At 44.6% G+C, this 23633-nt stretch overlaps 2 protein-coding genes across 2 annotated transcripts; one reads left to right on the plus strand and one right to left on the minus strand.

The window, feature by feature from the left end:
* The first annotated feature begins 244 nt into the window (after window positions 1–244).
* On the plus strand, window positions 245–17009 carry LOC120899782. The gene is made up of 21 exons (XM_040305998.1): window positions 245–377; window positions 1387–1558; window positions 2557–3224; window positions 3298–3342; window positions 3448–6333; window positions 6423–6817; window positions 6893–7103; window positions 7175–7539; window positions 7603–9586; window positions 9675–9833; window positions 9912–10864; window positions 10959–11375; window positions 11458–11868; window positions 11946–12057; window positions 12129–12983; window positions 13056–13940; window positions 14015–14156; window positions 14236–15035; window positions 15104–15184; window positions 15260–15819; window positions 15885–17009. The coding sequence occupies exons 2-21, from the start codon at window positions 1480–1482 to the stop codon at window positions 16864–16866; spliced, it is 12990 nt and encodes a 4329-aa protein (XP_040161932.1). The 5' UTR covers window positions 245–377; window positions 1387–1479; the 3' UTR covers window positions 16867–17009.
* Window positions 17010–19080: 2071 nt separating this feature from the next.
* Window positions 19081–23080, minus strand: LOC120905188. Its single transcript, XM_040316051.1, has 5 exons — window positions 22961–23080; window positions 22038–22918; window positions 21069–21968; window positions 20179–21003; window positions 19081–20108 (listed from the first exon to the last, which is right to left on the minus strand). Exons 1-5 carry the CDS (start codon window positions 23078–23080, stop codon window positions 19445–19447), a joined length of 3390 nt encoding a protein of 1129 aa, XP_040171985.1. The 3' UTR covers window positions 19081–19444.
* Between the last annotated feature and the right edge of the window lie 553 nt (window positions 23081–23633).

Below are 23633 nucleotides of genomic sequence, written 5' to 3' on the forward strand. Positions count from 1 at the left end.
ACAAAGTGAGCTATAGAGCGATAGAGAAGGAGAGAAAGAGCGACAGAGCGGCCGCTCTTGCCAAACTCAATCAGGGAACATCTTACCCGATCGTCTCTTGACTTTCTTCCATCCCTGCTGAACGATCGCACAAGACCTTTGACACGAGACTGTTGATAAAGGGAGCGCCCGTCTCCATCAAGTCGCATCACTATCAGTGGATAATGCCTGGCCCGCTGGGATTTGTAGCAGAGACACTCTCCGGCACCGTCAGTCTGTTCCTGCGTTCGGTTCGGTTCGGTTCGTGATCTTGCTCCAGCGTCCAGTTGCAGTAGTGGTGTCCAGTGTCCAGTGGTGTGGTGCATCCCCTACAAGTGATATTGAGAGTGACGTGGATGGTAAGTTGGAGTTGGAGGATTCCACTCGCCACCAGAGGCCACAATCGTTTCGATATTATGTTAGCAAATCTATGCTGTCTGTGTGTATTTGTTATACTGCATTAGTACGGGAATAAAAAGTTAGCATAAGTGCAGTGATTGATTACGCAACATTACACGTCGTCGGAACGTGTGTGTTTCAACGCTTCCGGAAGGATGTTATGTTAGCATTCCAGGATCAGTTATTATACCAGTGTATACGTGTCAAGTTGGCACGCGTTTGTAAAGCGCAATTCGTTAAAAAAGTGTTGAAATGCAGCATTTACGCAGGAGTCAACATTGTCAGAGCAGTGATCGTCAGATCCGTGTTCCACGTTGACGCGGTGAATGACATCCCAACGAGTGGTCGACGATGGAAGATGATCGTTCTCGTTATCACCAAAGTTAATGATTCTGTGTGAAGCGCAGAAGAAAAGCGTGCGCTCGGTGCGGTGGGCAGCAGCTGAGATTAAGAAGGGAGGGCACGAAAACAAGCCAACAATCTGCCGTGCTTATTGACGTACGCAGCCAAAGTTCAAGTTTACGTTGTTGTCGACTGATAATCGCCTCAAGTGATTCAACTGCCGCTGCACACACACATTGGCTTTCGCGACGGATTTGGTCTGGATGAATTGGGATGAATTATCAGGAGGGGCCAGTGTGAGTGGGGAAGGGCACGTCCTGCCAGCAGGCGGCACAAATTCCAAATTTGGGCCGTGATCGTGATGTGTTGGTTTGGTAGTGATAAGAGTAATGACAACCGAACTCTTCCTAGTTACTCGTGTTTTGAATTTATATTTATACATTTCGGTGCTGTATGTGTGTCAATAGTGTATTGGAGCGGAGTTTTAGGAAGTGAAAAGAGTGATTAACAAATGCCGGTTGGCGATAGTGACAGAATAGAGAGCATATACGCGCGGAACGTGTGACTAGGAAATTATGCATCGTGCAGTTTGATCGTCAATTTGTTTTTGTTGTGCTATCTTTTCAGAATTCAGCATCAAGTGTAAAGCTTGTGAAAAATGATAGATTAGTGTAGTGGTGCCTATTTAGTTGTACATCGAAGACTGAAGCGCAAGCAAACATGGAGAGGCGAAAAGGTGTAGTTCATGGATTGATAGTCTTTCTCGTCCTGATGCTTACAGTCGAAGCTTACAAAAGAAGTAAGTACTCATGTTTAGAAGTAGTCCATTTACCTATGTTTTAACAATTGATTTACCCAATGCAGAATAGTCAGTCCCCTGCGTAACGACGGTTCAGTTCATGGGGACTTGAGCCCGTGACGAGCAGGTTGTAGGACAAAATATTTCACTTTTTTCAGTATTGTTGATATAAACTATAGTTATTTGCGTGATAGCATTAAGCAGAGCTCTCGAGAAGCCTATAATGCGGTCCGCGATGATTTTTTAAAGAATAAAACAAAAAGTTTATTATGTTGATTATTTCAATCCTAATTTTAATATTTTTTCTTTTCATGTTTTAAATAGAGCTACAATAATAGAATCGAGCTGTACAATTTTGATACATTCAGTTGGTATTTTCTCATTACAAGGATATTCAAACGTTCGTTCATTAGCTAAAGATAACGTCAAATTTGCCCTCATCAACGATATTTACCAACGAACCTCCAGTTAAAACAGATCTAGTTAGACGTCACCTTCTGTAAGGCGTCATTGAACAAGGTGCAATTGGAATTTTTCTGTCCAATCCTATAGGAATTTGTTTAAAGAAAAAAACAAATAAACGAAGCCAAACTATCCAATAAGAATAGTTGGATCAGTTTCATCGGTTGATTCCAATAACAAAAATGCCAATAGGAAATAATCCTATTGCAAATTAATTCTCATGGAATGTTATCAAATTTTCTTCTTACAGGGTTTTCTCTTTATCTCAAGGCCCTCAAACCATTTCCGGAATGGTGTTATCCTTTTTTTTTTTGTAAAAACGGGTCGGGAAATGGTTTGAGGTTCTTGAGTTAAGTGAGAAAGCCTATATTTGCAAAAAAACTTTCGCTAATGGTTAGGAGTATTTGGACTATGAGAATTAGTTTAAAATGTAGCTTTTAAAATTTGCTGTTCATATTCAAAATGACGCTTGAAGTGCTTCATAAAGTGTTAGACCATTTCATTTTCAACATTTAATTCCCACTTGCTTGTCCTAGATCCCCTGAAAGATCCTCAAATTTGTGGACGCCCTGTGTGTTCGAAAACATCGAAGTTTCGATACAATGTCGGCCACTTGTACAAGTACGACCATTCCATGTACGTAAAGACCGCTCTCGTAGGGAGCGGGGATAACACATCCGAGCTGCACATATCGTCCGTCGTCGAGATTGATTTCTATGCACCCTGTCAGGGTATTCTGCGGCTTTACTCGATCGAGGTGCGGGAACGAGCTGCACAGGCAGCCGAGGAAGAATTTTTCGAGTATGGAGAGGAGCCAGAACACACAGAAACATCGGACGTGGATGAAACGGGTGGCGTGCATCCGAAGAGTGATGTCATCGCAGAGGAGCTGATGCGTTTTGAACTTCGCTTTGCCTTTCATGATGGAGCGATCGGTGAGATCTGCCATGAGGATAGTGAGTCGGTGTGGACGTTGAACCTGAAGCGTGGCATCCTATCAGCGCTGCAGAATACCATGCCACGGTTCGACATCGACTACGATACGACGGAAACAGATGTGTCCGGTATATGCGATGTGCAGTACAAGACAAACGGTCGTAACGGAACCAGTCTTCTGTTCCGCAAGACGAAGGATCTAGTTTCATGCAAACGGCGGTACAAGACCACATCGTTCATCCAAACAGTTCCGTATGATTTCCGGACGGTAAGCATGATTGAGTACATTAGTCAGGTAGTCTGGTATTGATGATATTATCTGTTTTGTTTTGTTTTAAAAGAATTACGTTGCCTGGCCAATACTCAATTCTAACAGCTATTGCGATGTAAGTATCTATAGTAAGTAAAGTTCAAGCACATTATGAAGAGCATTGAGGTATTTTAAATAATTTGTATGTATGTTACAAATGATACTATCTCTATTGCTTTAGTTTTCTATCGATAATTCGATCTACAAAAGCGTTGCCTGCTATGAACGCCATCAGCTTGTGCCGTTTTCAAATGGACTAGCCGGTGCCGTGACTGAAACATACAATAGGCTGGAGCTCGCCGATGAAGAAACTTACGTCCATGAAGGCAATAATGAGATTGATATCCAGCGCCGTTCCTCGTTGCTGTATGATCATACGCCTTCTGTGCACGAAAGTCACGATGAGATCAAAGCATCCCGAGAATTGCTAATGGAACTATGCGTTCATGGCTTTCCAAACATTAGACGTGACTTCCCGGATGTGTTTCTTAAATTTTTGACTGCGGCCCGGGCACTATCATCCAATGCACTGTACCAGCTATTAACACGTTCTAGAGCTATTTGCGACAATGGGCATAAGCACATACTGGAAAGCTTACCCTATATTGGCTCGGCCGCATCAGTTACGCTCATGAAGGATCAAATTGTCGAAAACAATGTAGGACCAGCGCTGGCAAACAAATGGATGGAATCGTTTGCTTTTCTGACTCGCCCGAACGAAGAGGTGCTGGAGGCAATGCTGGAGCTGATGAAGCATGGCAAGGAATCCGGTGATCAAACGTACCTTTTGTCAGGATCTACGGTAGTGAACACGTTCTGTAAAATACACTCGAACTGTGCGGAAAGTGAGGCAGTACAGGCGATCGTACAATATCTAGAAGAGGAGTTGCTCGATACGATCCAGAGTGCTGAGTCAAAGCTCCAACATGACCGTCGAAAACGGGAACGCGTGATTGTGCTTTTAATGTCCCTGGGTAACATGGGTGTAGTAAACAAGCGCTTAAATTTTGAGCTACGTACCATCATTGAGAGTGAGCGATACCCGACCGAAGTACGAGTAGAGGCGGTGAACGTGTTTCGCCGTAGTGATTGTACCCGCACGAAGGATTACTTCTTGAAGCTATACTCCACGTTCCTACTGGACGTGGAGGTACGTATTGCCGCATACTTGCAAGCAATGCGATGTCCGGATCATTTGTCGGTAAGACTGATCAAGAATGTGCTGAAAACGGAAGAAGTAAAACAGGTCGGATCTTTTGTTTGGTCTCATCTGACGAATCTCGCCAAAAGTGCATCTCCCGTGCGAGTTCAGGCACAGGGTCTACTCGCAGAGAACGATCTGGATAGCAAGTTCAATCTTGACCTGCGCAAGTTTTCTCGCAACTACGAACAGACGCTGTTTTTCGATGAGTACAACTTCGGTATGACGGTAGATAGCAATGTGATCTTCAGCACTGAGTCGTATGTACCGCGATCGTTACGACTGAACTTGACGACGGATTTGTTCGGAGAGTCAATAAACTTCCTGGAGCTAAATGTACGTCTGGAGGGCTTGGAGCAGTCGGTACATCATTTGTTCGGTCCAAATGGTACATACAGCGCCAAGAAGGTTGGAGAGCGAGTCGACACTTACATGAAGTTCCTTCGTCAGTACGTTCCTACGAAGGTGTTGGAGTTGTTTGATGGTGAGTCCTCATGGCGTGATGAGTTGCAAGATGCTGAAGAAAATGGGCGAGGAAAACGAGCTGCTGTACAACGATTGCCAGTGCTCATTGCGCGTCAAATACAGGAGGACGTGGATCGTCTCGGATTCCAGCTGAAGGGTAACTTCGACAAACCTCAGGTCACGATCGGTGTTAAGATTTTTGGTAACGATCTCAACTACTACACTGACGGACTGGAAATATTCAGCAAGGTAAACCAGCGCAAAAAACTGGCGAGTTTGTTCGATGGAAAAGAGTCGTCATACACGAAATCGTCCGTATTTTTGGACACCTCATACGATGTTCCTCTCAGTTCTGGGATGCCCTTGGCCTTGGGTCTTGTTGGTGCATCGTCAGTTGATCTACGGTTAACGGGTAAGATTAGAGCGTTTGATTATACCCGATGGTTGATTGATATAGAGGGAAAACTGAAGCCGAGTATCACGATGGACATAACGGCGTCGATGAGGAGTGATCTAATGCACGCCAGCACGGCTATCAAGGCAAAAACAAACCTATACTCCAACTCTGCTTGGGCGGCTCATCTCAAGCTGCGTGGAACCGATCAAGCAGTATTGCAGGTCAGCTTGCCCCAGGAGCGGAACGATATCTTCAGCATTCGTTCGGAGATGTTTGTACTGACGGAAAGACGCGAATTACAGCAAGCCGGCATCGAGCGTCGCTACTCTAACTCGACCTGCACTTGGCCATTCATCGATCAGGCGATCGGGTTGAAAATGTGTACCAACTATAGCCTACCGGATGTGAGCAACACCGGCAAAGATGTGGAGGTACCGAGCCTTATCCTCAGCGGACCGGTTAACTTCGATGTCAGCCTGGAGAAAGCAGATCCAACGGCCAAGATGTTTGTGCTGAAGTACAGCTGGGCTGAACGGCAGAATCAAACGATCGTGGGTGTAGTGTTTGAAACGCCAAACTCGCAAATCCCACGTATATTCCGTGCGAATATTACGAACGAAGTGCAGCGTAAAACGGCAAGCATGTCGTTCGTCAACGGCAACATATCCCATAAGGCGATCGGGATGTATATCAACAATCCAAACCAACAGCGGGTGGAAATGTCGCTGAACGTGAATGATCGTAAATATCTGGCACTGGAAATGGGCTACAATAAGACCGACACACGGAATGGGCGCATGTACTATCCGTCCTTTTACCTTTCTGTAAACAACGAACGGATAGCTGGGTTAGGTGGTCAAGTTAATCAAACGGCAAAAAATAACATCTCGCAGTGGGACTACATGATCATGTTCGAGACGAAGCGGGTTCGCACGAAAACCATCGGCTATGTATCTGTTTCGCACAACATGACGTACATGATTCATAACTCAATGGAATACCGGGTGAGCATCTCTTCGAGCGCGAGAGGATCGGTGATATTCGTAAAGGCTAATCATTTAAAACTACTTACCATTTCATAAAACAAATATAGTTTATAGGCAGCACGACCGAACGCTTAGTAATCAATGCCCTTGCAGAAATGGCACTGAAGGAGGTGCTGATGTACCGTGCTAACTTTGACCTGCGATCAAGCGCCTATCCCCATTTTGACGTCGCACTGAATGGTACGTTGCTGGATGGAATGGGTCATCTTGATTTTACACTGCTGCACAACAACGCACCGGATTTGAGGGACGAAAAGTACCGGACTACGCTGAAGATGATATTCGCTAGGGATAATCCGTACCGCAGTCAACTGATCTTGACGCCCAACAGTCAGCAGCTAATCGGGGGATCGGCGGAACAAACCGACCCAACCGAACGGACCACCTTGTCGGTCGAGATGACCAGACCTCGCTCAAAAATTGATGTGAAGGGTATGATTGTGTAAGTTATATGAATAGATTCTTATTGGGGTTTGTTCAATATCTTCATTGAGGATCTTTTTACCGATCGTTTTAGTCATGAAAATATGCTGCAAAAAGGAGTGGATCATACAGTACGGCTCCTCGTCCGTTATGCCCCCAAGCGGGAGGTAATAGGTGTGGGATCGTTTTCTATGCCACGCTCCCAACGGTTTTGGTTAGAGAGTAGATTTAATCTAACGGTTCCGGGCTTTCATCCATGCACAGCGACTTTAAGGTTAACAGAAAACTCTACTAAAGATCATCAGGTAAGTTTTTTTTGTGTTGTGTGGTGAACAATAAAGATGCTAAATATTTATCTTGTGTGTACCGTCAATAGTTTGATTTCAAAGGCGTTTGGTTTACGGAACATGCCGCCAATGTAAGCGGTTGGTACAAGGATCGCAGCTCCAACGTAAAGTACTACCACTACGCGAAGTTGGCTGCCCAAATTGGGCTCACCAATTCGACCCGGGAGCTATTTGGCGTGATGAAGTACATTCAGGATGAGCATGATAATCGGTTGAGCATCAACGCGATGTTCGAGAAGAAACCGTACGGCATTATCCTACAACATACGCAGCAGATAGCGAACGGTACCAAGAGCTACGCAATGGTGCAATGGAAAGATGAACGGTACTGGTTTTCGGCACTCATGAAATCCGCTCCGATTAAGCAGCTGGATCTGGAGCTACACATTGATAAGTGAGTGTAAATAATAGGGGTTTAGAACGGTTGGAACCGCATTAACCATTCCATGTTTTATAGGATTCGTGATATCAGCGCCACACTGCGAGGCTATAAGACACCGTTGAAACGTGAAGTCGGTGTAGAGTTCAAGTGGGATGCGAATCGTGACCCGACGCAACGAATTGCGTTGACGGGAGAATTAAACACTCCTACGGATCGTATCTACGATGGACTGTTCTTACTGTCGTATCCCAATCGTACGTTCAGCGGGACGTTCGATTTGAAGGCAATCCATCCAAGATACTTGGCGAACGCGCGCATTTCATGGAACACTACGGAAGCGATCGTGATACATTTTGATGCCGGTACGCACGAGGAGATGTTAAGCAAGATGTGGTTACTACTTCACTTGAACACAACTTTCCACGGCTGGCGTCGAAATGCGCTGAGCGGAGCGTTTTCCTTCAAGGATAACGTGCTGTATACAGACCTTATTGCAAATTGGGCCGAGGATCAGCGTCTGGGAGTTGAGTTGAATGGGACGTACCGGTCCAATAAGGAGATATTCAACTGTGAGCTAGGCACACAGTTGAAAAGCTCCCTCCGTAATATACCTGCAGTAACGATGTACTTTAACCAGACATTAGTAACCGATCGGGTCGAGACGACTGTCCTCCTAAACTACGAAACTACCGATCAGCCTGTGCAAGAGTTTTCGGTTCGCTCCAACTGGCAGCACAAAGCGGATAAGCGGCACAGCAATATAACAGGATCACTTCGATTGATAAGCCCATATGAGAACTATCGAATGGGGGCGCTTGTCGCGAAGGTTTCCGTGAGCGAAAATCGTACCATCACAGGAGCCGCCGATCTGCAGCTGGATGATAATACGTACGATTTACTGCTCGAGGGACACATACGCAATCTGGTGGACTGTATGTTGACGGCAAACATAACCTCGTCGAACATCAACTATCGCAGCATAAATGGACGGTTCGGAATCAGTGAGAAGAATCGTCACCTGGTGGCGGAGATAATTACACCGAAGACGGAACTCGGTATAGAGCTACTGTATGCGGTCGTGTCTCCACAAAACTTTGACGTAAAGTTCCACCTCGCTACACCATTGAAAGAGCTGGAGAAAGTGATACTGCGTGCAAAGCTGCAAAAGGACAACGTGGATTTCCGAGCCGGCATGAACAATATGGTGTTGGGTTGTACTGGCGTGTGGAGGAAGGCTCACCTGAAGGACTTTGAGTATTCTTATCGCATCTACACTCCACTGCAAAAGTTTGAAGAGAGTGCACTGATAGTGAAGGTGGTGATCAACAGTGAGCGTGCGCAATATGTTGATGTGGAGCTTTCGGGTAAGTTCTCAGAATACAAACTGGGAGTGAAAGCGATGTCGAAGCCGAAACCGGACATCAAGCGTGTGATGCTGCCGCAAACAGCGTCCTCGTTGGTTGAGGAAAACCTGTGGAATAACGAAGTTGACGATGAGCAAGAGGATGAGGACTACGATGAAGAAGAGGATGAGGAGAACTTATTGAATTTTATTGGGGAAATTGAGCTGTACACGATCGTTATGCCTACGATCGAGGGCACGCTCGAGTTGACGGAACAAAACTCCCAATATCGAGCGATCGGTAAGCTGAAAGTACCACAAGGTGACATCGATTTCCGCGATCGATTCTATTTGAGAGATTTGCTGAACATGCACAACAGCTTGCAGTTGAAGACTCCGTTCCCAGTAGCACAGCAAATCACATCGGAGTTTGTGATGAAATTCTCTCACGAAACCACGGATATCACCGTTGGCATGAATGTAAAATTCAACAACCGTACGGAGTGGGTCAATACCGGATTTCATGTGAACTATAAGAAGAGCGTGGATGAGGCTGAAGTGCACAAACATCAGGCTCTGGTTGATCTGATGACTCCGATGAAGAATTTGCAGAAAGTATTCCTGAACGGAACATTAGAGCTGGAAGATCATAGCTACAAGGGTAACTTGACGGCAAAAACGATGACCACGGATGCATCTTTGGCATTGTCATTTGAGGTAAGAAGATCGCATGTAAATGTGTTGGTATGAGTGTTTGAGAAAACAATATGAGTGTTTGTTATCGTAATTCCTTCTGTGCATACAGGCTGAGGATCAATTCATCGATACGTTTATGAGTGTTTGGGTACGGGCGCCCCTGATGCCCTACTATGCGTGTCGTGTGTTCTACAAGCAGGACTTCTCCAGAACGGAAAACTCGATGGACTTGGGTTTCACAGTAAACGATGGTGATTTGTATAGCAATGTAAGTTGGAAGCTGTTCTTGTGTGTTGGTGTTGGTTGCGTTCTTTTATCTAACTCGATGTTCCTGTTCATGTTACAGTTCCGCATGGATGGAGCCTGGTCATTCGCTAAGCCTCACTACATTAAGGGCGCCGGGAAATACCAATCAAACTTCCTACCGATCAATTTAATCAACACCGACTTTTTGATCACTCGATCGCCCCTACCCAGAGCTCACTGCAATGTGAAATTCCATGACAAGAACGGTGTGGTTGAGGAGATCAAGGCCAGGGCGGAGCGGAACCGCGAATTGTTCATGATAGATCTGAGCGTGCCGATGGAGGATTACAGAAACTTTTCCATCCACGGTCGTCTGCAGCATCGTCAGGACAGTGAGTACGCCGTGTCTGGACAGCTGTATCGCAACGAACACATATTCCAGGTGGAGGGTAGCGCAACGATAGCGGAGGACATTCCATACCGAGCCGAGCTGGCATTCCAACCGCTTACGCCGGAAGGGTCGATAGGATCGATTCGATATGATTGTAGGAACTCATCCACATCGACTGAGTTTAACTTGGAGGTGGAAAGTGGTAACAAGGTAGCTAAGCTGGACGGTAGCTTCAAGTTGTTGGCAATGTCCGATTGGTTCTTGAAGCTGGGACTGGAGTCATCCGAGCCCGGTCTGAAAAGCGTTGACTTTTACATGGGTATAAACCCAGAAGCGAATGGAAAAGCTCTTGGCAAGTTTAATCTCCATTCACCGTGGGTCCAGTATGGTATTGATCAGGCGGATGTTGAGATGATGTTCGATGTGCAGCCAATTTCGGGATCTGTAGTGGCTCGGTACGGCATCAGAGATGTGTCGGGCAATGCCAGCTGTCTGTGGAACTGGGCGTTGAAGTCGAATACGCAGTTTGCGCTGGAGAATCGGGTGCTAAGAAACTCGGTTGAACGTTACTTCCGTACGGGTGTGCGGTATGTGAGTCCGGATTTGGAAAACAACCACAATCTTACTTTTGGTGGTGACTTGAACCTGAATAACATTTGGATGTAAGTATGATGATCGATGTGCTGGGATGTTTGTCTCGTAGAAGCCATGGGGAGGTAGAGTGAATGATTCTGATCCTGTTTCTTGTACGTATAGATTCAGTGCGAATTCGTCGGTAGACTTTATTTCCATACGTGATATGTCGGCCGTGCTGAAGGTACTGCTACCGAAGCCAGTCGGAGATGTGCACACCTTAGCTCTTGCTATGAACGGAAATCTTCCGTTCCTGGAACCAGTAAAATCGTTCAACATGGAAACATCGTACGAAACAGACGAAAGTCGTAAAAGATACGCCTATCATTCGGAGTACAGCGGCATCGGAGATATTCGTGCATTGGTACGGTTCGATTGGGGCCCCGATGTACGCAAGGAAAGGATTCAGTCGATCCTGAACGTGTTCCGAATCGGTGATCGCCAAGAGTTGATGGTGACGCTGCGGGGACCATGGTATTTGGAAGATGCTTTTGTAACCCACGGAACGTACGATACAATAGAAAATTTGTATCTCGTGAGGTAAGTGCAAAGTATAGTTAAATTGATACAAAGAGGAGAGAACAGTAGTTTTCATCATATTTTCTTCTCACCCTTTGTGAAGTGGAAACATTTCCATGCCGGCCTCAACTAAAGTGATGAGCGCTAACGTAATATTCAACGATCTCTCGAACATGAAGGCCGACGTCAACTGTACGACACCATTCCTAAACGTATCTTGGATCCATGGACAGCTTGAGTTTATTGAGTCTCCAATCGAATCTATTCGATATGTGAAGGGATCATGGCCTGAGTCGAGTGCGATATTCGACGCAAAGGCAACCTATCGCAATAACAATCAGGATCGAGAACAGCAAGGAACGGTAAAGATGGAAGTTCCACTGCAAACGAGACACTTTGCGGAGATCAAGTATGGCTTATCGGAGAGACCAGCGATTACGACCGGCTATGCAGAGGTAGAGTACAATAGTAAGAACGTGCTTAGCGGACAGTATACCTCCAAGGAGGAATCAAGGTAAGATACGAAGGCATTGTCTTGCCCAGCGGTGAGCACTGCAATAGTTACTGATTATCTGGAGTTGTCGTTTACAGACCTGGCTTTGACAAGGAAACGATAGAGGTGATGTTGAAGAATGAATACAAACCGATTGGAGTACATTACGTACACTCAGTGAACAAGCAAGATCCTACAGTGGAATCGTTGGTAAGTTATCGCTAGGAAGTCAATTAAAATTGGACAAAATGGGTGGTAATTGATATCCATCTATCCTATAGGATTTCAAGCGGGCAGAGATATTTGAATTGGACAACAAGGAGGACAACAAGTTCAACGTTACCGGAGAGCTGCATGTGCTGAGCAAGGAAAAGGGGCGTGAATATATTGTGCGGGCTATTCAAACGAACCGAACGGTGGAGCTAACGGCCAACATTGAGGAGGATAATATTGTAAGCAAGAAGCAATCTAGACTGCAGCTAGCACCCACCGTGTGGATTGCATATGACTTTGAGCGAACCAATCGTTCGCGGGACGATGTAGAGGCACAGAACTTTACGCTAAAGATATCATACCCGAATCGTAACATATCGGCCGATGGATGGTACTCGTACACATCGAGTGCATTTGATTCGGACATCACACTCTCGTACAGTCCAAACCGTACCAACGCAGAGGACGAAAGCGAAATGCCAAAGCAACGCACTGTTCGTGGTGGTGTTGAATGGCGCGATCTTGCCAACAGCAGCACTGATGGACAGCAGATTCGCGTGTTCTTAGGACATCCAAGTTTCCAAAGAGATGTGACGGTAGACGCACGATACTTTACGGATCCGAAGCATTGGTTCAGCTCGAAGGCGGAACTGCGGTACAATGACGACAATGAGCATCTGTTGGCGATGGGTCTCGACCTAAACGACATGCAACCGATCGTTGGGTTCTGGAACTATTCGTACCATCTGTTTAGCACGCACGAGGCATCCGATCTGGATCTGGATTCGATTGGATCGATCGGGTTGAGACAAGGACTGTGGGGTGTGAGCTCAAATTCGCATTACAAACGAGCTTATTTGTCGCAGATGCATGGACATGTGTTGGGATGGATGAACCTACACCAGAAGGAGATGCACTATGAGGTTAGTTGTAAAAATTATCATTTGTATAAGAAAGCATGATCATTGATCGTTGTACTATTAACTTTCTTGCAGCGAATAACTTCCCAGAGCAAGTACCGGATTTGGACAAAAGCAACCGGAGCGTATCCAGTGTATCTTATCAACGGAACCCTTTTGGATGGTCCAGAGCTGGATGCTACTGGATTCTTTTATCTGAACATCGACGACAAAATGGTGCAAATGAAGATCAACATGACACCAGATGGTTCGGAGAATGTGTACATGTACGGTATCATCCCAGACACGCGCAGTGCTTATTTCGATTTATGGCGAGATTATGATAAGGCACGTGAAGTGGATGTAACGTACTATTTGAAGATGAACCATTCTCGGCTGATTACGGGTCATCTGCTATGGCGCCCGGAAATTAAATCGGATGTACAGAAGTTGGTACGCGATTACGTGAATCAAATGCATCAAGCTTTGTTGGAGTATACTGAATTTTGGATCAAGCACGTATACCTAGAGACGAAAGACTCCACGATGGGCATTTACGAGGCAGCAGTACCGTACATAGAAGGATTTCTGAATGATGCTGCGGGACTGAGTGTACTGCAGCATGATTTTGAAGAATTGCAACATTTCCTAAATGCGTCGTATGCGGCGGACGATTTTTACATTCGTTCCATTACCAACATTACCATGACGGTGCTGGACGAGCTGGCATTAAAGAATAAGATAACATCATTGCCAAAAATTCTGACCGAGCTATGGCAGGTGATGGGTGAATCAGGACAAGCGTTGGGAAAATCGATAGCCTGGTTGCTGGAGCGTGTGAAGCAATCGTATCAGAAGTTTATCGATATTGTTGGCAGTATATTCCACGGTGACGCTATGCGGTACCTATCCTTGACGCTGGAAGATTCTCTAGAACGGTACGATAAAGTCGTGAAGGAGGTGCATCTACAGTTTATTAAGGTATTATTATTCCAACACCATAACTTCGTGATTATGAAGATTACTAAGTATGGTATTAATTCTCGGGGTTACAGCACATACAGGAGTTATGGGACAAGGCCATTATGATGACGACTACATTCTGGCACAAGATGCTTCAAAACATAGAACCAACAATAATTCGACTTGCACATTATGGTGAATCGTTGGGCTGGTTTGTTGGAAATGAAATATTTAGTAAGTAGATCATTTATGGTATCTTGTGATTCATCGTACGTAAATATTATAATTCATAAATAATTTTATCTCTCGATAGCATTTTTGTACAACAAAACACAAGAGATAGCTGACTCGCCGTACTTCAACACCGTCACCAACTTCACCCAAGACCTGGACCTACTGTACAAAGATCTTATAACGAACGATGTGTTCACAAACTTGAAGAAGTACTCATCGGTATGGTGGGAATTCATGCGTAAGAAGTACTTCCAGGTTGTACCATTCGCCAGAGAGCTATACCAGGTTGGAAATGAGCTGCTAGAAGAGATCAAACAACTGCGCAAGATCGAGTTCGTACACTTCCTCATACAACGCTACGAAGAGGTTAAAGCGAAGGCAGAATGGCTCGCTGAAGAGTTCCAGGTCGTTAGCCGTTTATCGCAAATGTGGAAAGTAGTGAGTAAAAAGTTTATGCATCTAGCACAAACAGCACTACAAGCGGAGGATCATTATCGTGAGGCAAAGACAAAGTTCATATTCGATCCCGAACGTGGCGTGATGGAGTTAGAGCAGAAGCTTCCCATGTCGTGGCATGCGTTCAACGAAACGCCCAAGTTTGAGGAGATACCGGAGTTTAAGTACATCAGCAAAATACAGGACCTCTTTGCCGGTAGCAATACAACGATCTGGACAGTGTACAACGATATCTGTCCGTACGTGGATCTGGAGGTGTGGCTTCCGCCCTTTAAGAGTACCGCACTACTGATCGGCTCGAGGCACTATATGTCGTTTGATAAACGATTTGTTTCGTTGGATCTGAGTGATTCGAACCGCTGCCAGTATCTGTTGGCGCATGATTACTACAATCGAACGATAACGCTGTTGTTGGAATCATCGGTAAGATTAGAAGATCTTTGGAGGTACTGGAACTCATCAAATTATAGTCTATTTTCGAACCTTTTCAGGATTTGAAGTACGGCCAAACTTCCAGACAAATTACACTCATTATCGATGACAATACGCTTGCGATCGACGTGTTCAACATTGTACGTATATAACTAGATACATGGTCGTGTCAACTTGAGAATAATTTGAATTTTGTTGCTCCTCCTCCTGCTTAGTCGGTGAAAATCAACAACAAGGCGACTGCACTGCCCGCAATGATCGGTACGCAGACGGTGGTTTTCCAGCAATCGGATCAACTGTGGATACAATCGCAACGTGGCTTCCTGGTTGGTTGCAGCTTGCGCTACCATATCTGCTGGCTGGAACTGAGTGGATGGTACTTTGGCAAGATGGCGGGACTGCTTGGAACGATGAACAACGAAATGTTTGACGATCGAATCACTTCCACCAATCGATATAACGAAACAGAAGAACAGTTCCTCAACAGTTGGGCGTTGCCGGGCTGTAGCTCGACGGTTACTGCGACGAACCATACCAGCAACTTTTACAGTGCCTCGAACGAGCTAAGTCAGTTGTGTGACAGTTTCTTCCACCAGAAGCTGTCGTATCTGGCAACATGCTTCTCCGTGGTGGACGTAACTCCGTTCTACGAGATGTGTATGGACCTGGGACATAATCTAATGCCGGATCGGGGCGCATGTACTGCTGCGATTGCATACATTCAGGCATGTAGCCTGGAGCGAACACCTTTGCGAGTTCCGAATAATTGCATCAGGTTGGTACTGAATATGAGCCAAAAAGTGTCATTATCTGATCGGGGTTTCGCTTTTCGACTTTCAGCTGTTTGTTAATGAACGGAAGCTACGTTCCGGAGGGTAGTTTTGTGCCGCTGCGTAACGAAGAAGTTCCGAAGGCGGCCGATGTGGTGTTTATCATTGAAGCAAAGCCCTGCAACGAACGGTTTGTGGAGACAAAGAGCATCAACCTGCTAGTGAGCGGAATCGCCCGGGAGCTGCAAGACTTGGGCATCGATGACACGCTGTTCGGTGTGGTGACATTCGGTGGCTCGGCTCCGTTTGATCGTGCTCACAGTGTGGTGGTTGGAAACTCGGTATTCGAGATGCACAATGGAACGCAACCGTTCTTCGATCATGTCAAGATCGGCAATGGTACGAACGAAGACATCTTCGACGCCATCACAATGGCCTCAAACCTGGTGTTCCGACCGGGTGCATCGAAAACGTTCGTACTGCTGCCGTGTTCACGGTGTGTCGCGTCCAAGATGAAGCTTGACTTTTCGTCGATCGTACAGCTGCTTGTCGAGAACGACATCAAGCTGCACATTCTGGCGGACCAGGAGCTATCATTCCAGAAGTCACGCGTGTCCCGGCTGTTCTACGGAATGGATAGCCAGATGGTTTACACGAAGAAGGACGTGAAGGAGCTAATCGGCGATGCTGAACTGCGGCGACAAATTCAACTGCCGAAGGCAACGCTCGGCGAGTGTATTGCACTGGCGATGGAAACGAACGGATCGATATTTGGTGGACACAAGCTGCGCCAGGATCGTTCGAATACAGCAAATACGAAGAAGTTTATCAAGGTGTTTGCAAAGCGTATCGCAGCGTCAGCGCTTCCGAACAGCTGCCAAACGTGCGAGTGCACCGGACACAATACCGGAGTGGCGTATATGCAATGTACGCCGTGCAACTATCCTTCACCATTCTCGATGGAAGACGGCAGCATGACGGACGATATGTTCCTATCCGTCATGCAGCCGGATGGTGAATTCGATTACTACGACTTTGAGGGCGGAATTTAAAGAATGAGGGAACTTCAAAGAATGCAAGAAATTTTTCGTTAAGATTAGTATGTAAAATGATTATGTTACGTTCTACTGTGACAGAATGTAAGGAGAATAACCACAAGAAAAAGATAAAAATGTGTAGCTTTTCTTATCCGTGATCGGGTTCTATTTTATATGAGAAATCATCATCTTTGTGAATATGAAAAACTCAATTTGCCAGCGGTCCGCTAATTTATTTGTTCAAGCAGTACTGTTTGTCCAACTCATACTGCGCAATCATGAATGAAACGACAAATAAAATGTGGATGAATAGAGGAACTAAAATCACAGAAGCAACAACTAGTTTTTTTTTTTTTTTGCTCAACAACCGATGTCGGTCAAGGCCTGCCTGTACCACTTATGGGCTTGGCTTTCAGTGACTAATTGATTTCCCCCCATAGCAGGATAGTCAGTCCTACGTATGGCGGCGCGGTCTATTTGGGAATTGAACCCATGACGGGCATGTTGTTAAGTCGTACGAGTTGACGACTGTACTACGAGACCGGCTCGACAACAACTAGTCAACTAGTTTACGGCAAGGTAATTAAAACTATCGTGCTGCTAGCGGTTAAACATATTTTTGTAGATTTCGTTCATGTGACGAAACATGTGTCAGGAATGAATCCCGCTAAATTGGTTTAAGGTAATATTCAGATACTGCAATATTGGCTATCGAAGTTTTAAATATGCTTTTTATTTAACAAGCCTCTTACCTGAATGTTTTTCATAAACCTGAATTTGTTGAAATCGGTTCAAGTGTATCTATCCAAATTCTTTACAGCTACAGTGAACCCTCTCTTATTTGACACCTCTCCAATATGAAAAACCTCTCTTATTTGAACATTTTGCACAGTCCCTTGATTTCCAGTACATTTTTGTTCCTTTAATTTGGAAAACCTCTGAAACCGTTATCCCTCTTATTTGTGTATGGTGTTGCCATGGTTATTGAAAGATGTGTGCTCAAATTGGCGATTCTGTTCGCAGTTTCCTATAGCAACAGTTAAAGGCCGGGCTACATTGATCGTACTCTCTGGTGTAATTTTGATTTTCATTAGCGCACCTGGCGGCGGCTGACCAAAGCATTTTTCCAAACAATTTGGAGCCGCTTCAGAAAATATGTATTTTTTCCATGTTTTGAACTTAATTTGGACGAGAAAAGTTTTGTAAAAGGTAGACGCACATGTCTTGCATGCATTGCATCCATTTTCATGGCAAAAAACGATGGAAAAACTACTTAATTTTGAGATCCGGCATGACCATTCCCTGGATGACCAAAAATAGCTTCCACCAGTCGCCGCCAGATGCGCTAGTGAAAATCAAAATTACGCTTGCGAGTACGATCAATGTAGCCCGGCCTTAAGGCTGCATACTAAATGTTCTGTCTCTTTCTTGTTTGGATGGACCTTTCATTCACTTTTCACCTCTGTAATTTGATAACCCCTCTTATTCGACAGTCCCATCGCCTCTCAAATAAGAAAGGGTTCACTGTATATCCCTTCTCATCTCCATAATCACACAACATCCGTAGTCTTTGGTACTGGAATAGATTCATCTATGGTATGTCCGGATACTTCGGACTGTAACACAGCGCAAGTTCTGATAGTAATGTTCATTTATTGATAGTCAACTTAAGAGCAAAGCGGAAGGTGTCAGTCGAGCTGGTTTTACACTGCAGCAAAGTTTGCTATGATTGAAAATAATCAGCCGTACCGGTGAACTCGCTCGTCGTAAAACGTTCAGCCGTACCGGTGAACTAGTTCGTTCACGGGAACGTTCGCCGCGACGCTCATTTTCACTCATTTCATAGCCCTCTAGTTCAAAAATTTGAAAACCGTCTAGGTTTTGTACAGCCCAACCAACTGGCACAACACTGTCCACTCATGAGCGACGAATGTTTTTCGACGGATGAGTTCACCGGTACGGTTGATTCATCGGTCATGAGTGAACTGGGTTGCACCGCTAGTTTGGTCAGTACAAGTTTGGTGGTTCTTTAAAACAAAAGATGTACTATACATTAACAAAACAACTGCTAAGTAAAAAAACTGTGCATCATGTATGCGTTTGAAATGGGTTGTACTGTGTGTTGATATGAGGAATAACTGGAATACAATCCCACAGTTTGAGAAAGAATAAAGAAAAATAGTCGATTTCGTTCGATGATCAAATTGCAATACTCCTTGGAGTCTTTTCTGTTGAGCTCGATTTTATTATTCATTGCATTATTACAGACTGTTACAGGCAACTGTTATAGCGCTACAAATCGCAATTCCTGCAACAATGTTTGTGCAGTTACAGAGTGTCTCTATACAATTATCAGATAGCATTCAAATCCATGGGACTTTACAAAATAATCTGTAGTCTATACAAATCGGACAGGTTTGGAATGTTGGTTCCAGTTGGGATGAAGTATATAACGTGTTAATTTAAAAGAACAAATTTCAAAGCTGAAAGGGATAAGCTTTTCATTAGTCTCTACCACAATAGATCGTTAGCAACGAATTAAATCCCGTTTTAATTGTTCGTTTTCCTAGCAGAAAACGATGAACTTCGTTTTTTATTTATCACTAAAAGTTAGTTCCTTTCGCAAATCAAACGGTAAGCTTGCTGGCTGCTCCATTGTTTCCAAAATCCAATCCAAATTAGCATCAGTATTTGTATAAACTACAGGATAATAAGTACCAGAAGCCCCCGGGTTAATTATAACAAATCCACGCAGAAAGTGTTTTTCACTCGATTCATGCGTCTGCAGTGAGTGAAGCGAGAAACCGGGCTGTACATCAAACAATTGATCTTCCTCCATTCGTTTTGGAATCACGCAATGTTTCATGCTATCGATAGTAAATTTCACCTTCAAGCCTTCCCACCGTTCACGACATTCGAGCGGGTTGATGTATCTGTCCTTCACGTCCAGCGTTTTGATGTCATCAAACGAGGTGCCTATAACATCCATAACCAAGCTTGATGTATAATAACTTCGAACCGTATCGATGAACGGCAAACAGATGGGCTTTACATTCGGTAATGATGTAACCACAGGAGTTGCAAGCTGAATCAGAGCAATGTCGTTAGCATGGGTAGTTCTATTGTACATCGGATGAACGAAAAACTTCTGAACTCGTCTTTTCTGCGGAGGAAGTGAGCATAATGCAAAATCATTAAGCGTAGAACACTCTTTCCAAAGAGCTTCAAAGTTAGGGTATCCAAGCGTCATTTCGTATCTGAAATTAAAATTTTATTTTGTTAAGTTCGATCACATCATATCTAGACGAATCACGCAGCCATACTTACTCTGCACTAACATCATCCACATAATGAGCTGGACCAACAGCGAAACGGTCGCTTATTAGTATTGCGAAACTTTTGGTTACATTGTTAGATGAGACAAGTCCCATCCATGGCATTGGAAAGCTGCTGGATGATTCCCCACAGGTGCCAAAATTAAACAAAGCCCCCTTGGAAGCATGCTGCACTGGCCTCAAAATAATGCGTTCATTCTTCGTTGTGCTGATGGATGAAGTTTGTCGCTCGTTTTCCCGCATACTCTCCACAATCCAGTCAAGATCTCCCCTTTCAATCGTTCCAAACATGTATGGTCCATGGATCAAGTCTTTGAAAATATACGGCTGGTTACCATCAATCCCGTACAGAAAGTAGCGCTTGCGCCCTCCGTACCACACCGCTGACTGTAACGGACTGCCCAGGTGAGAGGATAACGGTATTTGTCTAAAGTTTTCCGCCTCGATTGCACATGGAAAGTTCTCGGTGAAAGTGACAAAGTGACCTTCGAGTAGTAAATTTTGCTGACAATTCAAGACGTCGATCATTTTTAACTTTTTGCTTTCGATGGCAAACGAATTTTCGCGGGTAGAGGAAATTATCACTTCGGTGGGTTTGTACTGGTGCAGCTGGTCCATGAAGGGCAAACAAATTGGTCTGATGTAGGGAATCTTTAGATTAGCGGGCTCGAGCAGCTCTATCAGTGCAAACATCTGCTGGTTGGCCGGAGGAAGGATAACGTTTTTGATTTCTACCAGCTGGTGTGTTACTTCGCATGTGCCATTGTAGCAGTTGGTATTATTATCTGGATTATACCGACCCAGGAGTAAAAATCGCCTGCAACGATAAACAGAATCATCATTGAATGTGGAACACTCAAACTGCGCAACAAAGGAACTCACCAAGTTACATCGTTATTTATAGTACGATTCGGGATCAATGCATACCATTCACTAATAAGAACAGCTAAACTCTTTATTGAAGACACCTTGTCTGTAACATTTTGTACCGCTCCAAAGAGCCCAACCCATGGCATGCTAAACTCTTCTAAAGACTGATCTTGCGTGCTGGGTAAGCCACAGGTATCCATATCGAAAAGATGCAAATTTTCTTTTCCAGGCTGCCGCTGCAACATGCTCCACTCCGTCTCGAGTGTTTGTTGAGTTGTGTTAACAGTTGAATTATCATCCGCTACTTCCAGACTACTGTATCTCATGTTGTACAGTATCCAATCGATATATGTTTCAATATTGTTGTAAATTGGCGTCGCAAATGCACCACATGCTTGCCCAAGAAGCTCGAATCCACGCAGAAAATATTGTTCCTGACCATGATATATTCTCATCTCTTGGAGCGGCGATCCCGCTATTAGTGTCTGGCAGTTTTGTTTGTCCTTGTTTGCTATTTCTGCACAGAGTCGTTTACCTCCCAGGTTCAACGTAATGTTCTTTTCGGTGTACTCTTTCATACACTCGGCGGGCTCTAGATAGCGGACAGGAGTATTTTTGTAGGAATTATTTTCCTTTGAAACCGTTGCTACGTGTAAGTTTGTCATTGCTTTCGTTCTAAGCTCGGGCGTTACCGACAGGCAGATAGGCTTCACGTGCGGCTGGCTGGTGTCTGCTGGGCGCTGCAGCTCTATCAGTGCAATGTTGTCTGCCGAATTGTTCGGGCCAAACTTTGGATGCATAATTATTTTTTGAATGTTTCGCTCTTGTGCAGGATGAGTGCATACTGTAGATTCATAAGATCGTAAGCATTGCGATTTCTGATCAACAAGGAAGCCTAGCAAAACGTATGCACTTTAGATGAAAAAAAAAAACAAAAAATGGTCAATAACGTGTCCATTCGTAATCATACAAAAAACTTACTCAGAACTGTCTCTCTGGAAACAATGAGCTGGTCCTACCGCATACCATTCACTTATGAGAGTAACAACGCATCTAGATTTATTTTCATTTGGTGACCTGACAAACCCAATCCAGGGTATCGACGATCTTGATACACCGTCAGTGTCAACAATCATTTGTTTTACGCCACAAGTTTTAAAGTTGAACAGCCGTAGCTTTGCCTCGTAATCTATGTCCAGCACATCGCTTTCGTAGGATAGCACTCGATGATCAATGTACTGTTTAATCCATTCTAGGTACTTGGCCACATCGGTATAGGCAGTATACTTAAGCGGATCACATAGACCGGTATTTCCACGCAGGGAAGTGAACGATACCAAGCCTCGCACGAACCATTTGCCACCGACTTCGAAGAACATGCCACCACCGCTATCTCCATTGCATGCTCCCACACCGGTCCGTCCTTTCCCACAGAACATTTCCGACGTCAGCACTGGTCCAAATGCAGCACGATCACTTTTAATGCACGTCAATGCATCCACCACACCCACCAAGGCTTGTTTGAGCTGATCCGACACAACATCATGCTCGTTCAAACCGAATCCAACTATCGTTCCGTTTTTACCCACGATCATCTCTTGGTTGCTGTCCATGGTCCACAGACAGACTGGTTGGACGTACTTAGTCATTGTGATGTTGGTGCTCAGCTTGAGCAGGGCAATATCATTGTTGAAGCTGTTACTGTTAAACTCTGGATGAAGTATTATATCCTGGACACCGTGTGTCTGCGTGTATTCGCTTGTCTCCTTCAGATGAATTTGTCCCACGTGTACTGACACGCGAGCGGCAGAGATCACACTTTTATGTGTATACACGCAATGGGATGCTTGTACAAAAATACACAATATCAATTATCAAGTAGAGTTCGTTACATTACGTCATACCTGTGAGAATGGTATTCTGATCCAGGATTGATCCACCGCATTGATATTCTTCTTGCCGGCCATTTCCATGAAAGATTGCTGCATGCCACGGCCAGTGACCGGCCTTGGCGTCCACACCATTGTGGATAAGGAAAACTGACTGCATCTTACGTCTACCGCACGTTAAATAATTCTCTTCTTGTCCACATGCACGCGACATGAAATACAGAAATCCAAATAATAAGAGAACCCGTTTCAATGAACAACACATAATTACACAGCAAACCACATAAATTTCACACAAAAACTGGAGCGTAACTTAAGAAAAGACAGACACTAGAACCGCACTGTACCGTGGCAAGGAAGTTAGTGATCGGCTTTTGCCACGGTTGCCGGAGATGATTGGAGAATAAAGCATTTGCTCATTCTAATGAACTGCGGATGTTGAATTTTGGATAAACCCAAAACTAGTTTCAACTCGAAACATAAAATTTAGGTTTGTGAATCTTCATCGCGCACAGTAAAATCAATGTTCGGTTATGCAAATATAGAACCTTCCGAATGATTAGCGAACAAAACCGGTTTGGTTGCAAGTGGTTGATAGCGCGTAAGCAACATCTGTGGCTAGACAACATATTAAACCCTTCACACCGTTTCTTCGCTATAAAAAATGGAACAAAAGTTTGTCACCCAT

This window comes from Anopheles arabiensis, chromosome 3 (assembly GCF_016920715.1).
Source record: "Anopheles arabiensis isolate DONGOLA chromosome 3, AaraD3, whole genome shotgun sequence".
NCBI lineage: Eukaryota > Metazoa > Arthropoda > Insecta > Diptera > Culicidae > Anopheles > Anopheles arabiensis.

Bases quoted from the DNA above. Each gene is read 5' to 3' on its own strand.
- LOC120905188 (XM_040316051.1), bottom strand. From the start codon at position 23,080: ATGGTGTGGACGCCAAGGCCGGTCACTGGCCGTGGCATGCAGCAATCT. The intron at 21,969-22,037 runs GTAAGTTTTTTG...TTTCATCTAAAG, and splicing joins TTCCAGAGAGACAGTTCTGA to TGCATACGTTTTGCTAGGCT. The intron at 20,109-20,178 runs GTAAGTATGGCT...TTTTAATTTCAG, and splicing joins GTGGATGATGTTAGTGCAGA to ATACGAAATGACGCTTGGAT.
- LOC120899782 (XM_040305998.1), top strand. From the start codon at position 1,480: ATGGAGAGGCGAAAAGGTGTAGTTCATGGATTGATAGTCTTTCTCGTC. The intron at 7,540-7,602 runs GTGAGTGTAAAT...CATGTTTTATAG, and splicing joins CTGGAGCTACACATTGATAA to GATTCGTGATATCAGCGCCA. The intron at 15,185-15,259 runs GTACGTATATAA...CCTCCTGCTTAG, and splicing joins CGATCGACGTGTTCAACATT to TCGGTGAAAATCAACAACAA.